Source organism: Rhinolophus ferrumequinum, chromosome 12 (genome assembly GCF_004115265.2).
Source record: "Rhinolophus ferrumequinum isolate MPI-CBG mRhiFer1 chromosome 12, mRhiFer1_v1.p, whole genome shotgun sequence".
Taxonomy (NCBI): Eukaryota; Metazoa; Chordata; class Mammalia; order Chiroptera; family Rhinolophidae; genus Rhinolophus; species Rhinolophus ferrumequinum.
The window spans coordinates 83,870,147-83,886,829 of NC_046295.1; the positions used below are offsets into that span (position 1 = coordinate 83,870,147).

General features: G+C 51.5%; 1 protein-coding gene across 1 annotated transcript in view; it reads left to right on the forward strand.

The window, feature by feature from the left end:
* Positions 1-16,683, forward strand: part of CACNA1B (calcium voltage-gated channel subunit alpha1 B) — a 158,929-nt gene that overhangs the window by 136,301 nt on the left and 5,945 nt on the right. Inside the window, 5 exon segments of the mRNA XM_033123225.1 lie at positions 4,234-4,361; positions 7,457-7,553; positions 9,950-10,058; positions 15,651-15,758; positions 16,323-16,435. Of these exon segments, the coding sequence (XP_032979116.1) occupies positions 4,234-4,361; positions 7,457-7,553; positions 9,950-10,058; positions 15,651-15,758; positions 16,323-16,435 (555 nt within the window).

Sequence of the window (16,683 nt, forward strand, 5' to 3'; positions counted from 1 at the left end):
ACAGCAGGCACACCAAGCAAACGCGTCAGCTTCACCATCAGGACTTTTGTGCAAGACCAGCCAGCACAGTGTGAACTTTTTTCAAGCCACGTTCACTACTTGGCACCGTGGGTAGGGAAGTACATTATCCAGATTTGGTGTTTCCAAGACCAGTCTAAGGAAGGAGAGAGGGTATGTGTAAGAAGGATTTTAGCACTGGCTATGGGATCAAGCTGGGCACAGAGGGAGGTGAGGGCAGGGCCGTTGGATTGGAGGTCCTCACGTGGACAGAAGTTTGGAGACATGGTATTAGTGGAAGTGAGCCAGATGGTAGGAGAAGTGTACAGAGAGAGGGCGACTGAGGTCAAGGCTTCGGAGGCAGTAACGGTGATGTTCATAGCTGGTCACCAGTCCTGGCCAAGCTTAGCTGTAGTCACAGGAATAAGTTGCTGAGAGGATGAGGTGGGGGGTACAGAGGTCACGGGACAGAGACGCCAGTCAGTCGTTGGCCCGTATCTGTGGATGTTGGCAGCAGCAGGATTGATGACGAGGGTAGAGCTGTTATCCAACAGCCAGCCAGGCACCAGGTCTTCCTTGAAGGGGGAAGGTGGCTACACCACGTGCATCGATGAGCAGGGCTGTGCTTTGGTTTGAGGGGTTGGGAGGCAACCGTTGTTACAGTGAGAGCACGAAGAACGGAGGCTATTCAGGATGGAGATGGAAGGGTTTCTGCTGATGGTGGACAGTGAATTTCTAAGGGGGCAGTAGGAGGTTGGGCTGGTTGGGAAAGGTGTGCGTTTGAGACAGGTGAGCTTGCATGTTGATAAAGGAATACAGGAAAATCTATGAAACTAGTGTTTCACTAGTTGCCAGAAACCAAGGAGAGGACGGGCATGTTGGGGCCGCCCCTGGATCCCTCAGAGGATCCTTTGTGGGCAGCGGGGAGGGCAGACTTTCTGGAGAGTCACGGTCTTGTCTGTGGTGGGGGCATTGGTATCTGTGCAGTTCAGAGACATGTTATGCTGCAGAGCAGCCACCCCACAGGTCCGTAGTCGAGCACCAGCCTGGCCTCACCACGCTCCTGGCTATAGAAATGAGGTTCCACTGAAAGCCAAATTCTTTATGACTCACCACCCATGGGGCCAACATTCCCCATACGTGTTCAAAATGACAGTGAGGAATCTCCTGGAGTTAGCTGTTACTCTTCTTCTCATAAGTGGGTGTTTGGTGGCCTCTGTCCTCTGCATCTTTTTCCCATGGACCTCCCCCACAGCTCGTGGCTGACATTGGTGCCTTTTCCTTGACTGAAGCAGAGAAGGGATAAGGGCTGCAAGCACAGCCCTCCTGGCACCTACCTGTCTAGTTTGGATCTGTTGGGTAACTCATGCTTTGGAAGCACGGGTCTGGTTTGGTCTAGCAGAGAAGTGACAGTGGGAAAAATGGAACTGTGACTTTGGGGATGGGTGGCAAGACTAGGTTAGATGGCGATTCAGTCACCTTGATCGTTGTAGGGGCATTGACAGAATAACGGAAAATGAGGTTGGTGACAACCTGCTTACAATTACTGAATTAGATCGTGTGCATAGTCTCATGGATGCTTTAAGTTCTTCAGTCTGTGTAACACTCCTGATATTGATATTATTATTATCACAATGAAGAAATGGATGCTTAGAGATGTAAAATATTTTGGCCAGCCTGTGCTTAGAACCCAAGCTGTTGAAATGGACAAATTCTAGAGTGATATGGATTACTGTCTCAAGAAGAAATAGAAAATCCAAATAGACCTATAACAAATAAGGAGTTTGAATCACTAATCAAAATATTCCGCCAGGGCCGGCCCGGTGGCTCAGGCAGTTGGAGCTCTGTGCTTCTAACTCCGAAGGCTGCTGGTTCGATTCCCACATGGGCCAGTGGGCTCTCAACCACAATGTTGCCGGTTTGACTCCTCGAATCCTGCAAGGGATGGTGGGCTCTGCCCCCTACAACTAAGATTGAACATGGCACCTTGAGCTGAGCTGCCGCTGAGCTCCTGGATGGCTCAGTTGGTTGGAGCATGGGCTCTCAAACACAAGGTTGCCGGTTTGTCTCCCACAAGGGATGGTGGGCTGCGCCCCCTGCAACTAGCAACAGCATCTAGACCTGGAGCTGAGCTGCACCCTCCACAACTAAGACTGAAAGGACAACAACTTGAAGCTGAACAGCACCCTCCACAACTAAGATTGAAAGGACAACAGTTTGATTTGGGGGGAAAAAAGTCCTGGAAGTACTCTGTTCCACAATAAAGTCCTGTTCCCCTTTCCCAATAAAATCTATAAAAAAAAAAAAAAACATTCACCCAAAAAGAAAGTCCAAGACCAGGTGGCTTCACTGGTGAATTCTATCAAACATTTAAAGAAGAATTAGCACCAATCTTCCCCAAACTCTTCCAAAAAATTGGAGAGAAGGGAATACTTCCAAACTCATTCTATGAGGTCAGCATTACTTCGACGCCAAAACCAGACAGACACTACTAGAAAAATATTGATGCAAAAATCCTCAACAAAATGCTAGCAAACCAAATTTGATAGCATATTAAAAGAATTATATACCATGACCAAGTGGGATTTATTCCTGGAATGCAAGGATAGTTTAATATATGCAAATTAGTGTGATACTCTACGTTCACAGAAAGAAGGGGGGAAATGCATGGTCATCTCAATTGATGTAGAAAAAGCATTTGAAAAAATTCAACCCCCTTTCTTGATAAAAGCACTCAATAAAGTGGGAATAGAAGGAAACTACGTCAACATAATAAAGGCCATATATGGAAAACCTAGCTAACATCATACTCAGTGATGAAAACCTCAAAGGTTTTCTTCTAAGATCAGGAACAGGGTAGGGACGCCTGCTTTTGCCACTTATATTCGATATAGTACTGGATGTCCCAGCCAAATCACTTTAGTCAAGAAAAAAAAATAAAAGGCATCCAATTTAGAAGGGAAGAAGTGTAATCATCTCTTTTTGCAGACATGATCATAATGTAGAAAATCCTCAATATTCCAAAAACAACCAAAAAAAAATTTGAACTAATAAACTAAGTAAAGTTACAGAATACAAAATCAACATGCAAAAATCAGTTAAGTTCTATACATTAACAATGAACAATCTGAAAAGAAGAGTAAGAAAACAGTTCTATTTACAATGGCATCAAAAAGAATAAATACTTAGGAATGAACTTAACCAAGGAAGTGAAAGATTTGGACACTGAACACTACAAAACATTCCTGAAAGTAATGAAAGAAGACCTAATTAAATGGAAAGACATCCCTCTTCATGGTTTGGAAGATGTAATATTGTTAAAATGTCAACACTGTAAATTCAGTCCTTATCAAAAACTATGGTTTTAATTTTTGTTACAGAAATAAGAACTCTATCCATTCAGATGGAATCTCAAGGATCCACGAGTAGCCAAAGAAAAAGAAAAAGAACAAAGTTTGATTTCAAAATTTACTTCAAAACTTCAGTACTAAAAGCAACATAATAGTGGCATATAGACAAACATATAGAATGATGACATAGAGTAGAGTTCCCAGAAATAAACGCTCGTATATATGGTCAAAAGACAAGGCTTCCAAGACCAGTTAATCAGGAAAAGATAAACTTTTCAACAAATGGTGGTGGGAGAACTGGATATCCACATGCAAAAGAATGAAGTAGGACCCATACCTTACACCATATACAAAAATTAACTGAAACTCCATCAAACATCTAAATATAATACTTATAACTATGCAAATCTTAGAAGAAAACATGGGCAAATCTTACTGTTATATTTGACAAAGGAATCTTAGATTTAACACCAAAATCATGAGCAACAAAAGAAAAAAGTAGATAAATTGGACACTGAATGCCACTGAACCACACGCTCCAAATGGCTGATCATGTGCTGAGTGACATTCCCGTCAAGTACAAAGAAGGAGAACCTGAGCTATTGGCTTCCTGTGAGCAAACTTAACTCCACAGTCATTGCCGAGAGGGGACGAGGACGGGGCCGCAGAGCGGGGGGCTGAACCTGGGTGGCAGGATGGACATGAGATGATGGGGCGGTGGAATCCGAGCGGAGGCCTTCGAGGACCGCGTGTCGGCTCAGGGTCAGGACTGGGAACAGCACAGAGGCGGCTGACCTCTGCCCCCTGCTCACGCACACAGGCTTCGGCCAGCGGGGGGGGGGGGGGGGGGCTCTTTGTGTCACCCCTCTTCCGTCCTGTCCTGCAGATGCTGAACCTCTTTGTGGCCGTCATCATGGACAACTTTGAGTACCTCACGCGGGACTCTTCCATCCTGGGGCCGCACCACCTGGACGAGTTCATCCGCGTCTGGGCCGAGTATGACCCGGCTGCGTGGTGAGTGACCCGCCTGCTCGGGGGTCCTTGGGACTGGTCAAAGCCGTGGATCTCAGAGCAGGGTTTGGGGACTCGGGCCGTGTTTCAAGTGACTGTCCCCTTCAGGTGTGTCTGGGCCCAGGGCTCCCCGTGCCCACGTGGGGCGGTGCTAGCTCTCCCTTCTGGCGGCTGGCTCCTCAGTCTCCGTGTGCTTGGCTGCAGCTCCCCAGGCTGAAAACCCTCCTCTGAGACCCTCATTCTTGCCCTCAGGAATGTACCGGGGCTCGGGGAACATTGTCAGGGCCTTTTGGGACTCTGAGTTCTCATGGTCTTCTCACGTGACCATTTTTATGGCCTCAGAGAGCCCTGTCACTACCTGACAGGTCACCACACCTGCACTGCCATGGCCAGAGCTCGTGCTGGAGTTCACAGGCTCAGGAGCCTTCACAGGTTCTCTGGTCAACAACGACAGTCGTGTTGGAGGGCGGGCTGACCACACTCAGGCCTCTGGTCCTTCTCAGGCAGGACTGAGACTCGTTCTGGAAGCAGCATCCCGACTGGTCTACACACAGGCTGCCGTCCCGGGCACATTTTTTCCATTGGCGATTGTGTTACAGAAACAGATTGTTAAGGAGGGACTTGGACTAACAGGCAAGGCCGGTCAGTGCAGGCCTGCAAGAGGGGGTGGCACCCCCGTCTCTATGAGCTGCAGACCCAGCCCGGTCAGCCAAGGGCGGGACAGAATTAGGACCACACAGGAAGTGGGCTCAGGCCAGACTGGCTTTACGACTGTTGCACGGAGGGGGCTCAGACAGTTTCCACAGACTGGTGACGTGTGGGCTGGAGGGGTGCATCCCCGTGACGCCCACTGTGAGCGGAGTCTTGCTCATCTTTACGTTCATCCATGTGTGCGGCCAGTGTTCTGAGCTCCTGCGTGTGCTGGGGACCAGGGCTGTGGTCTCCACACGCTCAGCCCACCTGGGTCCTGGGAGGAAAGACGAGCCAGAGGGTGAGGCAGGGTGTTTATGAGTCTGTCAGGAGGTGGTACTGAGCCAGAGCCAAGGGGGCAGGATGGATGGGCTACAGAGAAGTGCTGGGTGGTAGTGAAGGGGAGGCTGGCTTTGCCTGGCTGGCGAGGACAAAGTGTTGCAAGGGGTCTGAGAGGACGGCTAGGATAGGACGAGTTAGACCTTGGAATCTGGGTGAAACAAGTAGCGTTGACATTGTCTGATAGACAGTGGGGACAGCTCTGGAATCAGGCTGCTGGCGTCTGAGGGGTTGTTGGCAGAAGAGAGATGCGCCAAGGTGCAGGTTGTGGATGGGGGCAGGCCCACTGTTGAGGCCCCCCCCCCCCCCCCCCCCCCCCCCCCCCGCTTCCCGCGCTTCTGGGTAGGTCCCTTGGGTCCAGCAACACATTGTGGGTGAGGCCAGAGCGGCCTTCCTCTTCTTCCCTTCCCCCGCCCCGGAAGTCAGTGCCACCCAATTTGGAGCTGACTGGATGAGGGGACGTGGTGCAGGAGAGAAGCGTCCCTGCGGGCCAGGCCCAGATTCCGGGGGGGGGGGGAGGGAGGGGGGCAGTGCTCAGGGGGCTGTGGCCTCTGACCGTGTGCGCACGGAGTATCTGCTGCCTGTGCTGCGCTGGGAACTAGGGGTGGCCCTGCCTCCCCAGTGCGCCAAGCCCAGAACCCCCAGCGGGGAGCTGCGGTGCACAGCGCCTGGTACAGTCTGCGTGGGCGCGGGATGGGCTGGGAGCCCTGGTGTGGTGACCGTGAGGTTTCCTCCCGGGCCGTACGGGGTGAGGATGCGCAGGGCTTTGCGCCAGGGTGCGCCACCTGTTGGCCTAGCGAAGAACTGCCGTCGTAGCTCGGCCCACAAGGTTTGCGGCCTTAAGAGCCTCTGTCCATGCCCTTCCCTATCCGAGGTGCGAGCACAGCGCACACCCCCTGCCTGGTCCGGGACCACTGACCTTGCCTCTCCGCCCGCCCCGCCCTGCCCTGGACGCGCTGTCCCCGTCTAATCTCCCAACCCCTCCACCCAGCAGGGGACAGAGCCTCACACGAAGCGTTCTGGCTGGGCTGTGGGCTCTCCCTCTGGGTGGCAGCCGGCTCTGCTCCAGGCTCTTGAGGGTGGGCTGATGGCCAGAGAGCCTGGAGGCCGAGGGACCAGAGGAGGGAAGTGGGCACATCTCGACAGGGAGCAGCTTCCCCTCTGGGTTGGCAGAGCCCAACAACCCGGGTGGTTCTGCTCCAAAGACAGGCCCTCCTTCTTCCCCTCCCGACTGACCCCACAGCCATGGCTGGGAGCCCTGGGTGGGGGCAGGGGCTGGGGTGGACCTGCCTGCCGGGAACAGGCTATGCCCTCTTTGTCCTGGGCAGCCTGAAGCTGACTCTGGGGCCCTAAGCAGGTCCCATAGGCAGGTGTCCCATTGGTGGAGGGAGGCTTCAGGCCTGGTGGCCTGTCCACCTTGGGAAGATCCAGTTATCGGCCCCAGATACTTTCCTGAACCTGGAACCCTGAACGTGGATTGGTCCCTCCCCCACCCACAGTCCCCCACTTCTGGCCCAGCCCTGGCCCCAGCAGCGGCCAGGGTCCCTGTGTGGCCAGAGTCCATGGGCTTGCAGCAAGACTTGTCCTGTGAGCTGGTCTCCGGAGCCCTGGGGCTCGCTGCAGAAGCACATGGCTCTAGCTCTCGTTTTCTTGCTTGTCTTAGATTTCTCTCCACCTTTTTAGCCTCTAGGCTCACTTGGAAGCAAACTGGGTGTTAAGGGGGCTGGGGTTTTGGCCGTGGTTCTCAGGCCTCGTCGGTCACGCAGCTCTGCTGTCACAGTGAAAGGGCTCTTTTCTGACTTGCCGTGTTCTGTGGTTTCTAAAGGTGTGAAATCAGAAGTGGACACCCACAGAGCTACCTCATGCAGCCGCTACTCAGCCGTCCACTGCCCGCCGCTGTCCTGCCCCACGTGGGGCTGCAGTGCTCTGAGGCCGAGGCTGTGGGTCAAGCGGAGCACAGAAACCCCTCGGGCCCCCGCCGAGGCCTCTAACTGGGTTGTTCTCTTGTCTGCTTTCTCCCGGCCTCCTACGGACCCCTCTGCCTCTGCGTCTCCGGGCCGGGTCTCCAGTGGGCGCATCAGTTACAGTGACATGTTCGAGATGCTGAAACACATGTCCCCACCCCTGGGGCTGGGGAAGAAGTGCCCTGCGCGAGTGGCATACAAGGTAGAGACCTGGACCCTGCACGGAAAGCCGACTGTGCTGGCCGGGCTTGTTTTCTGCGTCTGCCACTCTGCTATCTCCCTGTCTGTTTCTTTTCTCGGCCCCAGCTATCTCCCCTTCCTTCTCAGACTGAGGGACAGTGTACACCCATGGCTATACACTCAGGAACTCAGAGCCTGCCAGCTGCCTTCTCCCCTTCCCTCCCCTTTCCTGGAAACTGGGCCACCAACCAGCATTTCTGACAGAGGCTGTTTTGTTCTGGGCTCAGCGCCATATTCAGCTGCTTTGTCCCCAGCCCTTGGGCTCTGGTTCTGCAATCGGCCTGGGGGGACGTGTTGTCTCCAGGGCCTGGTAGGCCCCACGGCGGAAAGGAGGCCCTGTGGCATTGAGGAGGCAAGGGTGCCAGGGAGAGGTGTCCTGCTATCCTTCCTGGGGCTTCAGAGGCCACGGCAGGTGACGACACAGCCTCGGGGGCCCAGGTGGGCCTGGGACTCCTGCCCCCACTGCTGAGGAGTACAGGGAGCTGAGCTGCAAGGACGGGGGTACAGTGAGGGACACCACCAGCCCTCCCTCCTGATGGACAAGCAGGTCCCAGGGCCCTAGCCCCACCGGCTCGCACAGCCCCAGTGCCCCTGCAAACAGCCAGCATGTGTCTGGAGCCTTCCTGCTGTCTCTCGCTCTCTGAGTGACGTTCCCGCCAGAGTCTTCGTCCCTGGTTCTCTGTGCGTGCTCTCTCTGCTCTGGTTCCGCACCTGTGTCTGTCTCGTGGCTGCATAACATTTGGGAGCGGAGTGGCTCCACCAAGCCACACACAGCAGCCTCTGGTGTCTTCTCAGCCCTTCCCTGCCTGGCATGAGCTGTGCCTGCCTGCAGGCCCTGCATGCAAGCCTGTAGCTTTGTCCCCAAGAAGGAGAGCTCTGTCTGCACGGACACCTTTGGAGCCCCTCCCCAGCTGTGCAGGCCATCTCCAAGGCTCTGGGCAGGAAGAGGCCAAGGGCGGCCTCAGGGTGGTTGCAGTGGGTGGGCTTGGCCAGCTGGGGAGGGTCCAGGCATTGCAGACACTGTGGCCAGAGGGTCTAGGCCCCTGGCAGACTTCAGCCTGTCCTGGCCTCGCCCCTCTGCTGCCCCCTCAGACTGCAGGCCCTCCGGTGAAGGTGCTATGCACGTAGCCCCCCTCTTTCGGAAGCCACCTGCTTTGCTCCTCCTCACCTCCTGGCTCCTCAGCTCCCTTGGAGGGGAATCCCTCCCTTCCCCTACTGCCATCCATACTGGGAAGCTGTCTTTCCTGGTGAGGTCCCGGGACCAGGTTTGGATGTGCTAAGCGGGGCTTTGCCAGCATTCAGGGCACAGAGTCTGGGTCCCCGTCTCTAGCCACCCACCCTCCAGCAGGCTGAGGAGTAAATGGGGGGCTAGGCTGCTGGGGGAATGGCTGGGGACAGAGAAGGCCTCCCCAGAGAAGGGGCAGAGGAGCTGTCCTGTGACAGACGGCAGGCTTGGGAAAGGACAGGCAGGCCCCAGGGAGGGGCCCTGTGCCCCATCTCCCTTTCTGTGGAAGGGGACGAGGTGCCCCTCTGTTCTCAGGGCATGGCGGACTCCCCTGAGACCCCTTCCTCCTGGGCCTCAGCCTCAGGCTGTGGGCAGCTGCTGGCTGTGCCCAGACGAGTGCACTAACAGACAGAGCTGTGCTGTCCTGGAAGCTGCAGAGAGGAAAGGGCACTTTTCACGTGATGGGGAGGGGACTGGAGCAGAGCTGCAGGCCCTGCTGCAGCTGCTCTGGAGAACTCGTGTTCTTGCGGACAGCCCCAGCCACCCCTGCCAGCCCCAGGCTGCAGGCTGAGCCCAAGGCCCTGCTCAGTCCCATCTTCTGGGTCTTTCCACCTGGAGCTAGTCTCCAAGGCTTCCGGACTGAGGGGCATGTTTCTTCCAGCTGGTGAGGGGCAGAAGCCTGCCCGGGGCTGGAGCTGGATCTAAGCGCTGTGCTCCTGGCTCCCCAGCCCTTGTCCAGGATGCGGTGGAGGAGGGGAGGCTGGGCGGGCTGTGGGGACAGGGGTGTTCCCTCCCTCCATCTAGGGGCTGTCCCAGGCTCTGCAGCTGCCTCCCTCCTCAGCTGTGGGCCGTGGGCAGGGGGCCTCTGGCTGAGGAGGTGCCTGACCTTTGGGAGGGACTCAGGCTGCCCGCCTGCTTCCTGCCCATCTGTACCCTGGCTTCTGCTTTTCTGCAGCCAGAAGAACCCTCAGCTCATGTGTGCGGGGGGCCAGGGGTGGGTGTGAGTGTTGGCAGATCTCTCCTGTGCCGGCACCTGCAGGGACCAGCCCAGGGAGACAGCCCAGCCTCCAGCACTGTGGTCCTGGGGGCGGGGGGGGGCAGTGGCCCGGCCCTGACCTATCCCTTGTCCCCAGCGTCTGGTTCGCATGAACATGCCCATCTCCAATGAGGACATGACCGTCCACTTCACATCCACGCTGATGGCCCTCATCCGGACCGCCCTGGACATCAAGCTGGCTCCAGGTGAGCAAGGCAGCCTTGGGGACCATGGTGACACCAAGCCAGGGCCACGCACCTGCCCTCGAGAGCCATCCCCAGGCGGGTGTGTAGGGACGGGGGTGAGGGGGTCTGTCTGGAGGGCACTGAGGACAGCTGCCCGTGGTGCCTGTATTGGGCACTGACTTTGTCCCCTGATAACCGTCCGACAGGTTAGCTCTGTAAAGCTCCCTTTTTTATATAAGGAAACTGAGTTGCAGGACTTGAAGCGCCTTGTCTGGGTTACCCAGAGCTAGCGAATGTTGGAGCTGGGACACAGCCTGACCCAGCTCGTGAGCCAGCTCCCTCTGGGGTGAAGTCGCACCCCAGTGGTGAGGTGTGCACCCTCACCACCACCACCACACATAGTGAGCCCCGTCTTCCACCAGGCCCTCTCCTGGGCTGACCGACAGGACCACGTAGCCTGTGCCCAATCAGGCAGACAGTGACCCTCCACATGTCCCCCACCCTCATCCTCCAGTGTTGACAGCGTCCCCTTCACAGAATTAGCATCACAGAGGGGACCTGCCCCCCCACACACCACCCTCCTCCCCGCACCCATGCCCTGTGGTGGATGAGCTGAGGCCACTCCCCACCTGATTTTATTATCCGTCTGATTTCTTGACCCATTATTTTTCTCTTTCTACTGAATTATCTGTATCAATATACAAACATGCAATAATTTCTCCCATCTTTAAAAAATTCTTCTCTTCCCCTTCATTCGACGTCCTGTCTTTCGTGTTTCCTTCAGAGCAGCCAGCTCCTGGACAGAGTGGTTTGTATTGTTGCTCTTGGCTGTCACCACAGCACTTCCCCAAGGCTGCCCTTGTTCAGCTCCCCAGTGACCTCCACGTTCTCACAGACCCATCTGCAGCCTTTTCTCAGTTCCAATTCCCTTCTGTGTGGAATCCTTTTCTTTCTCCTATTCGGGCCTCTCTCATCTCCCAGTCTCACCTACTCCCATGGCTTTAAATACTGTGAATCCAATTTTGTATTTTTAGTCCAGGCCTCCGGACCAATATACCCCTCAGGTTACTTGCCGTCTGCACTTGGAGGCCCCACGTGCTCTCCAGCCCCTTGAGCTCTAGAGAGTCCCATAGTTTCCCCGCCCCTGTCAGTACAAACTGTTCTTCTAGTCACTCAAGACAAAACTGTTGGAGTCATTCTTCTCACCCTTTTTTTTCTTACCCCATTTTTGATCCGTATCTGATCTCTAATCATAACTTCTGACTCTACCGTCAAAACACATCCAGAATGTGATCACTTTTCTACCCTCGCCCACTGCCGACTCCTGGTGCGAGCTGCTCTCTGTTAACCTTTGACAAGCTTGTTGCTGTAGCTTCTCACTGGTCCACTTCTGCTCTTGCCCTTTCAGTCTCCCTTCAAGACAACAGCCAGAATGATCACATTAAAAATCAAACCAAGGGGTGGCCAGATGGCTCAGTTGGCTAGAGCGCAAGCTCTGGGCAGCAGGGTTGCCGGTTTGATTCCCACATGGGCCAGTGAGCTGCACCCTCCACAACTAGATTAAAGGACAATGACTTGGAGCTGATGGGCCCTGGAGAAACACACTGTTCCCCAATATTCCCCAATAAAGTGAAAAAAAAATCAAACCAATAAAATTCCTCTAACTAGACTGATCAAGACAAAAAGAAGATAAAAATAACTAACATTAGAATGAAAGAGTAAACATCACAACAGATCCTACTGACATTAAATGGAAAACAAGGAAATTTTATGAACAGCTTTATGTCAAAAACTTCAACAAATTAAATGAAATGCAAAAATTTCTTGACACAAACTATTAAGCCCATTTAAGAATAGATCACCTGAAAAAAAAAAAAAACCTGAGTATTACTTTACATATTAAAGAAGTTATATTCATGGTTAAAAACCTTCCAACAAAGAAAATCCCAGGCTCAATTAATTCCATTCGTGAAGTCTACCAAATACTTATGGAAGTGTTTTCTATACAAACTATTCCAGAAAATAGAAAAAGAGTATATTTCTCAACTTAATTTTACAAAGCCAGCATTGCTCTGATACCCAAACTAGACAGAAACATAACAAGAAAAGAAAATTACAGACCAGCATTCGTCATGAATATAGGTACAAAAATCTTCAGTACAATTTTAGCAAACTGAATCTAGCCATACATGTTATGTAAAATAATACATGATGACAAGTGGTGTGTACACCAGGAGTGCAAAATTGGTTCAAGTTTAAAAATCAATCGATACAATTTAATATATCGAAAAAAACCTGCATGATCATCTCAATAGATGCAGAAAATGCATTAACAAAATTCAGCATCCATTCATGATTTTTAAAATTCTATATAAAGTAGAAATTAAAGGAAACTTTCTCAATCTGATAAAGGATATCTGAAAAACCTACAGCTTATGACATACTTAACAAAAAAAGACTGACTCCTTTCCTCCTAAGATCAAAAACGAGAAGGATGTCTGCTGTCACCATTCTTGGTCAGCATCATACTTGAGATCCTAGCCCTTGTAATAAGTCAAGAAAAATAAATTAGAGGTGTACCAATATGAAAAGAACAAGTAAAACTGCCTCTGTTCACAATTTGATTATCAATGTAGAAAATTCCAAAAAGTCTAATAAAAAAATTAATGAGACTGAGGCTGCTACAAGCCAAATAGTGCCAAAGATTTTTGGGAACCACCAGAAGCTAAGAAGAAACAAGGAAGGTTTCTTCATCCTCCCTCACTGGAGGGAGCCTGGCCCTGGCAACACTATGATTTTGAGTTTCTGTCCTCCAGAACTGAGAATAAATTTCTGTTGCTCTAACCCATAAAAAGTTACTAAAAGTAATGTGTGAGTATAGCCAGGACACAAGATACGAGGTCAGTATACAAAAATGAATGTATTTCTATATATTAGCAATTAACAAACTTGGAAAAAGTTCCATTAAAACCATGCCAAAAACATGAAATACTTCTATACTGCTGGAAACTGTAAAAAGTATATATGTAATATTTGTATGCTGCAAAATTCAAAACACTGACTAAAGGAATAAAAAAGACCTAAATAAATCAAACACTATATTGCATTCTTGCATTGGAAGACTCAATATTGTTGTGATGTCCATTCTTCACATGTTGATCAACAGAATCAGTGTTTTACCAGTCAAAATCCCAACAGGCTTTTTGGGTAGAAATTTACAAGCTGATTCTGAAATGTATGTAGTAAAGCAGAAGAACTTGAGTAACAGAAACAATTTTGAAAAAAAGAACAAAGTTGGAAAACTCACCCTATCTGAATCAGAGACTTCCTATAAAGCTACCTTGATCAAGGCATGTGGTTTTGGTGATAGGACAGAGACAATCAAAGGAACAACAGAGACTCCAGAAAGAGACTCACACTTATTTAGTTAATTGATTTTGAATGATGACACAAAGGCAGTGAATGGAGAAAAGATCATCTGTTCAGCAAATGGTGCTGAAAAATTTAGACAACTATATGCGCCCCCTACCCCCACCCCGGTTTAAAAACCTTGACCTTTGCTGTCTTAGTCTGCTTAGGCTGCCATAACAAAATACCATAACTGAGTGACTTACACACAGACATTTATTTCTCACGGTCTGGAGGCTGGAAGTCCAAGATCAAGGTTCCAAGAAGGTAGATTTCATTCTGGGGCATGTTCTGGCTTGTACACAGCCACCTTCTCTCAGTGTCCTCCCCTGTGGCGTGTCCTCTAAGTGCCTGTGGAGAGTGAGCACACACTCTGCTTATAAGGACACGAATCTTGTGGGTCAGGGACCCACTCTTAGGACCTCATCTCACCTTAATTACCCTCTTTCTAGGCTGTGTCTCCAGACACAATCACAGTGGGGGTTAGGCTTCAACACATGAAGGAGGAGGGAATACAATTCAGTCCATAGCAGGTACTTTCCACCTTCTACCAAAATTAACTTGAAATGAATCATAGACATAAATGTGAAAGCATAAAGCCTCTAGAAGAATACACAGGAGAAAAATCTTGTCAATGTTGAGTTAGGCAAAGGTTTTTTAAAAAAAAATTTTTTAAACAATTCAAGACACATGAAGCTTGAGCCATAGAAGAAAATTTGATAAATTGAACTTGATCTAAATTAAAAACTTTTGTTCTTCAAAAGATACTTAAGAAAATGAAAAGACAGGCCAAAGACTATGGGAAAATATTTGTGAAACACACATCTTATATAAGATTGGTTTCCAGAACATGTAAAGACCTCTTACAAACTCAGCAATAAGAAAATAACCCGATGAAAATAGGCAAAGGATTTGAATAGCTGCATCACCAAAGAAGATATGTGGAAGGCTAAATAAACACACGTAAGATGCTCAGTATCATTAACCGTTATGGAAACTTAAAAAGGGGGATAAAATAAAAACATACATTCACACAAAACCCATATACAAATGTTTATGGCCTTATTCATAATCGCTGCAAACTGTAAATAATGCGAATGTGAGTGGATAAACAGGGATGTGTCCATTCCACGAACTAGTGCTCAGCCATCCACAGAGACAGACTCTTTACATGCATCGATGTGGGAGAACCGCAAATGCATCACCCTGAGTGAGTGAAGTCAGACCCAAAAGCCACCACATTTGTGTGATGCCATGTGTGTGACGTTCTGGAGAAGGCACAACAATGGGGATAGAAAACACAGGAGTGATTGCTGGAGGCAGGAGCAGGCTGAGCGTTTGCCTGCCGTGGGTCCGAGGGACTTGGCAGTGGTTCTGTGTCCATGTCTTGATTGCGATGGTGGATACATGACTGTCTGCATTTACCAAAATTGGTAGGATGGCATAATGCAAAGGGGTAGGTCTTATTGTATGTAAATGAACCTGAATGACCCTGAAGTGAAGACAGGACAGGCAGGTGTGTGTAGTCCTCTGTGCAGAACCAGACGCTGCTCCCATGTCAGCGTCTGCCTGCCTTCCTGCCTCGTCATGTGACTCACCAAGCTGGTCCCTCTCTGCTTTCAGGGTCTGCCACACACTTCTCACAAGACCTTTCCTGACCCCGCTGTCAAAAACTGCAGCCCTCCTGCTATTTCTCATCTGGCCCCACCTCATCTCACATGCTGTATTTTTAACTTCTGGCTCCTTCATTGTCGGTGAAAGTCATGTACCTCCAAGAGGGCCTCTTCCCTTGTTTCTGTTCCATCAACTAGCACAGTACCTGACGTTTGGTGGGTGCTCAATACATGTCAGTGAAGGAGTGGATGAGCGCCCCTCCCCCATTCCCTGACCACCACCACCACCACACACACACACACACACACACACACACACACACACACACACAGACACACACACACACACACACGTCCTTTGAATGCTCAGCCCACATGCCCCTTTTTTCTAGGCAGGATCAGGCAGGGAGAGCTCTGAACACCCCCCACGGCAGTGTTTCTCCCAGCACCCCGTTCTCCCAGCACCGCCTTTGCCCCCCGCCGTCCCCCCACTGAGTCTCCCCTACCTGCCCAGCTCAGCCTATTGCCCCAGGGGGTCTGTGCAATAGCTCTTAACATCTCTCTTCTTGTTCCCGCCCTTGTCCTGCCCCAGCTGGCACCAAGCAGCATCAGTGTGACGCAGACTTGAGGAAGGAGATTTGCTCTGTGTGGGCTAATCTGCCCCAGAAGACGCTGGATTTACTGGTGCCCCCCCATAAACGTAAGTGAGACTGAGCAGTTCCCCCTTTTGTGTCCCACCCAGAGCAGAGCAGGGAGGCCTGGGGGACAGTGCTTATGCAGCCTCTTTGGAGAGCTGGGCTCACCTCCTGTCGTCTCGACTCAGTTTGCAGCTTCAGGGGTGCACAGGAGCTGTGGGAGAGGGGGTGTGGGCACCACGCTGTGTGGAGTGTGGGCAGTCACCCACACTCGTGTAGGGAGTTGACTTCCGAAAAGCCAGAGAAAAGGTAGGGAGACTCCCCCTGTTGCAGATGCCCCAAACAGTGAGGTGCTTACAGGTAAGCTCTGCCCCCACCGCGTTGTGGGGAGCCTGAGGACCCTCTGGAAGCCCAGGGGAGCCTCGGGAAGTCAGTGCAGCTTCAAGGGGAACACGGACAGCATCTGGGGCGCTGCTCAGGGCCGAGCCCCATTGTCCTGCGCATGTCCAGGAGTCCTGGGGGGTCCTGTGTCCTCGCCTGCTCCAGCTGTGTCCTCTGCCTTCCCCGTCCCCCTTTGCCCACAAACTCCAACCTTTGCACTCTCACGCTTGTCCGCTCATCTTCCCCAGCTGATGAGATGACGGTGGGGAAAGTCTATGCAGCTCTGATGATATTCGACTTCTACAAACAGAACAAAACCAGCAGAGACCAGATTCACCAAGCTCCTGGTGGTCTGTCACAGGTACTGGTGCCGGGATTTCCAAGAAATAATGCTGAGACTTAGGGACCTCCAGGTGTGACAGCAGTGGGAACCCACACCCTTCTTGAGAAAGCACAGTGGGGAAAGGAAGAGGAGAGGTTCTCGCTGCCGCCTCTCCAACCCCCAGACATTAACCCCATACGGCCTTTGTGCTTTCCATTAGCTGGCTGTCTGGCTGTACTGGGGACCCCCTGACTTGGGGCGCTCATGTTTAGGGGTGGAAGATGAGA